This window comes from Akebia trifoliata, chromosome 1 (genome assembly GCF_017979445.1).
Source record: "Akebia trifoliata isolate Shusen 1 chromosome 1, ASM1797944v1, whole genome shotgun sequence".
NCBI classification, from domain to species: domain Eukaryota; kingdom Viridiplantae; phylum Streptophyta; class Magnoliopsida; order Ranunculales; family Lardizabalaceae; genus Akebia; species Akebia trifoliata.
The window spans coordinates 26,874,963-26,882,401 of record NC_141375.1 but is presented as its reverse complement, the minus strand read 5'-3'; the positions used below and the strand labels follow the sequence as shown (position 1 = coordinate 26,882,401).

Sequence of the window (7,439 nt, the reverse complement as noted above, 5' to 3'; positions counted from 1 at the left end):
CTTTATAATGTATGATTATCAATCATATACTATTTTTTTTTACCACTCTTTCGCCTTTCAATTCACAGAAAGTGAAATTGTGTAATAAAATACAAACAATGGCAGATTTATAATTTTTATACAATATAGCTACTAATTTCAAATGATGAAAATAAATAAAGGCTTTTTAAATTATCCTCTTTTGTGACTTCAAAATAAAATTAATTCATGAATGATACTAATGCCGAAGAGGTTGATGAAGATGGATTCTTTGTAATAGAAGAAGGTTGTATCTGGGTCATCATAAGTTAATCAAGGGTTATCTAGAGGACCGGCTGAAGAAAAGGCCACTTACGCAATTGTCTTAGGCCCCAAATTTAAAGAAGACCCCAAAAATATTTCTTTAAATTGTTCACAAACATTCTACCTTAAGTTTTTCTTCTATTTATTTTGAAATACCCTTGCCCTTGCCCAAAGCCTCAACAAAAATTCTTTAATGTAAAACCGCATCACACCTACCACCTATATTGTTAACTTTAGGAAAATAATTTTCTTACTAAGAGAAGTTGAGCTCAAATGGATTACGGAATTCATAGTCCAACACCACATCCCTCTAGATTTCATGGAAAAACAAATTCAAAAAAATAATTTCTTTTCTGCCGAACTCTCAAATTTAAAGTGAATATTCAATATTAAAAATAACTTTTTATTTTTTTTTTTACTTTTTTATTTATAAAAGTTTTTACAATTTTGTCCTTTATATCCATGTGGCATTGGATAATGTTTTTGGATGCCACAAGGTCAGCTCATTGACCCTTAGTGAGATTTTAGATCTTATTAAGTTAGTAAGGTTATACTTTGATTTTTTTTTAAGAAGTTCTTGCCTGCTTGTTAAAATAGATGTTAATGAAGATCTCCAAGACCCAAATTAACTAATAAGAAATTAATAGTTTCAAAAAAATCAAAATTCATTAGATCCAAATCCCCACCCATGTTGGAAATTAGAGGTTAAAAAAAATTAAAGATTCCTTCTTAATCACGTCCAAGTTTCATGTGTATGGTAATGCTATTGATAAAATTATACTTTAATTAAGTTTTTGTAAGATATTAGGTTATAAATAACTTTTAGTGGAATCTCTTACCACCATAAAAAATAAATAAATAAATAAAAAAGATAATTTTAACAAAAGAAAGAAAGAAAAAATCCCATTATTTTCATTATATCGATAATTACTTAATATTATTTATATTTTTTAAAAAAAAATATATATATATATTATATATATATTATATATATATATATATATATATATATATAATATATATATATAGATATATATATATATATATATATATATGGGTCCCGTTCAACGCCCTACGCTTTACCCTACACTTTACCCTACGTGTTTTGTCCTACATGGGTTAGAAGTTTTCGAATAGGCTGATTTTTGGTGTGGATGATTTCTATGTTGAGGAGATCATCCTCACCAAAAATCAGCCCATTCCAAAACTTCTAACCCCATAAAAAATGATTTACAAAAAATAGATGGTCCACGATTTTTTAACTTATAAATATGGGGTTAGAAATTTCGGAATGTGCTGATTTTTGGTGAGGAGAATCTTTTAACCTCACCAAAAATCAGTTCATTTCAAAACTTCTAACCATGTAGGACAAAACATGTTTGGTAAAGTAGGGTAAAGTGTAGGGTGTTGAACATTTCCCTACTTATATATTGCTAATCTCCTTCCAAAGTCTAAGTAACTCTTCTTGTTTATTTATTTTAGTTACTCGTGGTTGGAGGTGTCGTCTAGAATTCATGTTGGAGTGATCTAAAATTTACAACGTTGTTCACATGGCTGACGTGGAGATGTTCACATAATCGTAGATTCTTTTTTATTCGTATCTCAATGAAAAGTATCTGTGGTTCCATACACACATCCACGTGGTATGGACTTTGGAGCTGGAAAAATCGTAAAGCCTAAACTACCCTTATTTGTAGATTGATTTACAGTGATAAACCATGTAACATGCGGAGAGGTGGGGAGTTTCCTACCTTTATATAAGCATCACTCACCCCTCTCTTCCTACACCCAAAGCCAATACTAAGAAAATGTCTCTCTCTCTCTTGGCCACCACCATCTCCTCAGCCACACCTGAGAACCCTCTCAGGAGGACAAATTCCCGGGTTTCTCGGGCACAGGCTCGTAACCGCGTAGCTTATACGTCGTGTGATCAAAATCAAAGAAAAGAAGGTGAAAAAATTCATGTGACTGACCGAAGAAATGTCCTCCTCGGAATGGGTGGTCTATATGGTGCAGCTGCCACCATTGGTAGCCAAGGAAGGATGGCCATTGGTGCTCCTCTTCAACCACCAGACCTATCGGCATGCCATCTCGCCGTGGATGCTGCGACAAACGAGAAGGTCCCGTGCTGCCCACCTTATACATCAGCCGACATTATTGATTTCGTACCACCGTCGCCTACGGAGCGATTACGTGTGAGGAAATCTGCTCGTAAGTATGCTGAGGATCTCGAGAAGTTTAAAGCTGCCATCGCCGAAATGAAGAAACTTGAACCTGATGATCCATGGAACTACATGCAACAAGCCACCATTCACTGCACCTACTGCAATGGTGCCTATGATCAAGTGGGGACCGACCCACCAGTTATCCTACAAGTCCACGGAAGCTGGCTTTTCCTTCCGTGGCATCGATATTATCTCTACTTTTGGGAGAGAATCCTCGGAAAACTCATTGGTGATCCTACCTTTGCTCTTCCTTTCTGGGATTGGGACACTCCTGACGGTATGAACATGCCTAAGATATACTTGGATAAATCGTCACCTTTGTACGACGATAATCGAGATCATAACCATTATGATGCATTGCTGGACTACCAATACAGCTATGGCCAACCAAACCCTACTCCTGATCAAGGAAAAGATGTTGTAATGAACAACTTGAGATACCTTTACAACATGTTTAAGGAGGGTCTGCCTTGTCCTTCTCTATTTATGGGGAAACCTATTGTTGCTGGTGAGAAGGTACCAAGTCAGGCTTCTGGTAGTTTGGAGAATCTTCACAATGTAAACCATATGTGGACTGGCCCAACTGAGAAACCTTACTATGACATGGGCAACTTCTACACTGCAGCGCGAGACACTATGTTCTTCGGTCACCATGCCAATGTGGATCGGATGTGGGACATCTACCGTTCATTACGAGGTGGTAAGATTGAGTTCAAGGATGATGATTGGCTCGAGACCTCATTCATCTTCTACGATGAGAACCGGAAGGTGGTCAAGTGTAAGGTGAGTCTATTATATTCTAGATGAATCGAGTTATATTTATCGGTAATTAATTTCTAGTTAATGATTGCTGGGGTGATACAGGATTACTGTGATTCTCACAATTCTGACGTGGACATGCATACATAACTGATTTTTACTTATTTCCCGAGGAAACACATCTATGGTTATGTGTACATCCCACGTCAGACTTGTGAGAATCGAAGTAAATACTTTTTGTCATTTCAGCATTTTCCATTTTGAAAACCGGGCTGGTGTAGGATCAGGTTGACACGTCACCCCTGTATGAAACATTATTGCCGGTTACCTAAGTGGAATAACCGGCAATCATCTGTTTTCCCTTCACAGCTTTTAATCTGGCTCCCATATATTAAAAACTAATTGAGGATTAATTACCCCACCTGAGGCAGCCAAAAATATTACACATTGCGCTATGGTGGAGGTCATAGATGCTTTTTGCTTGTAGCTAAAGCAAAAGCATTTATAGTTCCATGCACAGATTCACGCCAGCAGTGTGAAATGTACTGCAGTTGGTAAATACTAGCATCCCAACCTTTAGTTTGATGGAGAGGTAAACGTTAGGTTGAGGCTGATATTTTTCATAAGAAACAGGATCAAGTAAGCCGTTCCGTTTTGGTAGGAGAATAAAAACACATTGGACTCCTAACTTCATGTGCGATTTTGGGGACCAATAACTTGGAGATGGAACCGATCAGATACCACATGCATTCCCATTCAAACGTGTTGAAGGGAATCTACATGTTTTTATTTATTTATTTATTTATTATAATATTTACATACCTTTCAATACACGTGAATCAATAAGAATGGGTTGCCTATGTTAGTCTCTCAAATTGCATTCCTTAACCCTTCTACATGCTAAGTAGCCTACTTCGTTTAATTTTCAACCAAAATGTGCCACGTTGACATTGTACATTGTTATAGGAATGGGACACTGCTCTAGATTGCTGCTCTTTCATAATATATAAATTGGTTTCAAGTCTGTAATATGTTAGCAACTTCTATAAACATGTCTTTTTCACAATTTCTCCTAAGGGCAGAGCTAGTAAAGAGCTGGTGGGGGCAATTGCCCCCACAGAATTTTGAGACACCCCTGTATTTTCAACTAATTACATGCCCCATTTGTCCTCACTCCCTCACCCCTCTCCCCATTTGCCCCCACACCCTCATCTCCCTCTAAATTTTGCCCCCACAGCCTCACCTCCCTCCATTCATGTACTTCAACTATACAACTAATCATAGTTTGCCCCCACTACAAGAAAATCCTGGCTCCGCCCCTCCTATTATTATTATTATTCTTTTTTTGCTGATTAATAAATGGATCTTAAATAGTAGATTAGTGTACTAAAAGAAAAAGTTGTATGAAATCTGTGCAATGTATTTTTTGTAAATAATATTTATGAGTTATCCATTAATGACAGGTGAAAGATTGTCTGGATCCTCATGATCTCGGGTATACCTACAAAACTGAGAAGCTAGAATGGCCAGACAGTCGTAAAACCTACATGAAGAAAAAGAAAGCCAACAAAAAAATGAAAAAAGTAGGGAAGTACTCGTTGATTCCGGTGGAGGAATTTGGAAAAGATCCTAAGGTCCTTGATAAAACCATACGTGTCTTAGTTCGGCGACCCAAAATTTCTCGCTCCAAAGATGAGAAAGAAGATGCAACAGAGGTCATGTACATCAACGACATCGTACTTGACCAAATTGAGCCAGCAAGGTTCGATGTGTACATCTCCAAACCGATTGAGGACAAGTTTGCAACTGAGGATCTCGGGGAGTTAGCTGGGAGCTATGTGAAGGTCCCACATGCGCACCACAAGAAATCATCCATCACTGATATCAAATATGATCTAAAGCTGGGTATAACGCTCTTGGTGGAGGATATTGATGCCGATGCATCCGAAAATTTGGTGGTGAGTTTTGTTCCTCGACGTGGAGAGGTGACAGTTAGTGGGGTTACTATTGAGCTGTGTAATTCAGATTAGGAGGAGACGAAGAAGGTTTCTTGTCTTTCTTTCTACTACTACTTATTATGTTTGTGTGTGATGTGCGTGTCGTAGGGAGGGACTGATCTTATGTCAGGTGTTTTCTACTTTTGATGTTGGATCTTGAGGAGACCAATCTTCTATGATATGATTTGGTTCTCTTCTTTTCTTGTTGTTTAAGTCAATAAAACTGTTAGATTTCTTCGGAATAGATCATAGATAAACCATTTGTATTTTCATTTTGCTGGTGCTTTTAAAACTCGTCGAGTTGACTCCAAACTCGATTGATTATATTGATTGAACTCAATTGAATTTCTAGGGATCCCTGCTGCATAGTCTCGAAAATATATATAGGTTGGCCTTGGGAGACCCTAAAGAGAGCCAAACATTGTGCCAACCATTTTTTCAATGTATGGGTTAGAAATTTCAGAATGGGTTGATTTTTTGTGAGGATGATCTCTATGACGAGGAGACCATCCTCACCAAAAATCAGTTAGAGGAGATCATCTTTATAAAAAATCAGCCCATTTTGAAATTTCTAACCCCATCAAAAATGATTTACAAAAATTGGCAAGTCCACGACTCTTAAACTTATAACTAGGGTTAGAAGTTTTGGAATGATCTAATTTTTAGTGAGGGTGATCTCTCACAAAAAATCAGCACATTTCGAAACTTCTAACCTCTATTTTAAAAAATGTTTGGCTCTCTTTAGGTCCTCCGAACACTTTCCTATGTGTATATATATATATATACATATGACTCCAAATGTGACCGTGTGCAAAGAACCATCAATTTTGATTGAGTGTATCATATGCATATCTCAAGGAAATACATCTATAGTTCTGTGCGCATATTCAAAATGAATGTCTCATTTTTTTATCAAAATATTATTTAATTAGAGGGGATCGCTCAACTTCTATTTTTAGAGTCTACTTTATGTTTTGATTTCTAAACTAAGTAAATTAAGATTGAGACCCTCCTCCCACACCTCAATATATGCCATGTAAACCATAATCAAACTAAAGTCATAATCATGTAAATTAAAACCTAAAATTCCTTGTTTTTATAATTTCCTTGGATTGTGGCTTACGTGGGATGTAATTGAGGAGGACCCTTGAAGTATAACATCTGGATTAAAAAATTTGAGGTTTTTTTACTCCCTCTCTCTTTCCATTAATGAGTTACTCTTGACTACAAATTTAAAAGAAAAACATTTTCCTTACTAACTTAATAAGATGTGAAATCTAACTTGGGTCCTTGAGCTCAAATGGATCATCAAATTGGCAATCCAACACCACAACCCTTTAGATTCCATACTTAAACTTAGATCCAAAGAAAAATACTCAAAAAAATAAATTTTTGGGGGTCTTGATGCAATCCAAGGTTTTTAAAATGGATGGCTACTAAACTTCCATTGAACTCCAAATTTAAAATTAAAATTTAACAGTGAAAAATATCCTTTTCAAGTTTTGTTTTTTTGTTCAAAGAACTTTTTCCTATACAATATCCCTATGCCATCGAATCATATTTATGGATGCCTCAAGTTGAGCTCAACGACCCTTAATAAGATTTGAAATGCTACTGAGTTAGTTAGGCTAGTCTTACTCATTTTAGAATTATAAAACCTGACTATTAAGTCAAATCAAATACTAGGGACTTCGATTGGTCAAATAAAAATAGTTAATTAGTTAAAATTCCCTTATCTTCAATCTCAGGTATAATTCTCTTATTATTATTTTTTTTGCCAAACCATCTTCAACTACCCTCTTAAGATCTCTCTCATGCAAATCTTCCTAACTCATGATGAAAATAAGATCTTTAAAAAAGAATAAACAGTTTTGGATTAAAAAGGGTGTTTTTCAAGAGGTTGAAGCAGAAAAATCTACTTATCAATTTCATGGATTTAATCTTTACTATCGAGATTCTTTATTATAAATCATATTTTCCTTTTTAAATGATTTTTTTTTTTTTTCATTTTAGATTTGAAATATAGGCCCTCCCCATGTTCACTAGGCAGGGGCAGAGCACCGGATCCTCTTAAAGGTAACAAAGATTTGTTGTTTCAAAAGTTGAGTGCTAAGCTGATGAACCAATGGCATGGGGCCACGTGTATTGAAAAAAAGAAAAAAAAGAAAAAAAGAAG

General features: G+C 35.9%; 1 protein-coding gene across 1 annotated transcript; it reads left to right on the top strand.

The window, feature by feature from the left end:
- The first annotated feature begins 2,067 nt into the window (after nucleotides 1-2,067).
- LOC147411332 (polyphenol oxidase, chloroplastic-like) lies at nucleotides 2,068-5,520 on the top strand. The gene is made up of 2 exons (XM_086447450.1): nucleotides 2,068-3,290; nucleotides 4,730-5,520. Exons 1-2 carry the CDS (start codon nucleotides 2,091-2,093, stop codon nucleotides 5,294-5,296), a joined length of 1,767 nt encoding a protein of 588 aa, XP_086303576.1. The 5' UTR covers nucleotides 2,068-2,090; the 3' UTR covers nucleotides 5,297-5,520.
- The last annotated feature ends 1,919 nt before the right edge of the window (nucleotides 5,521-7,439 follow it).

Excerpts from the sequence above, each read along its gene's own strand:
- LOC147411332 (XM_086447450.1), top strand. The coding sequence starts at position 2,091 with ATGTCTCTCTCTCTCTTGGCCACCACCATCTCCTCAGCCACACCTGAG. Across the intron at positions 3,291-4,729 it reads GGAAGGTGGTCAAGTGTAAG|GTGAAAGATTGTCTGGATCC; the intron begins GTGAGTCTATTA and ends CATTAATGACAG.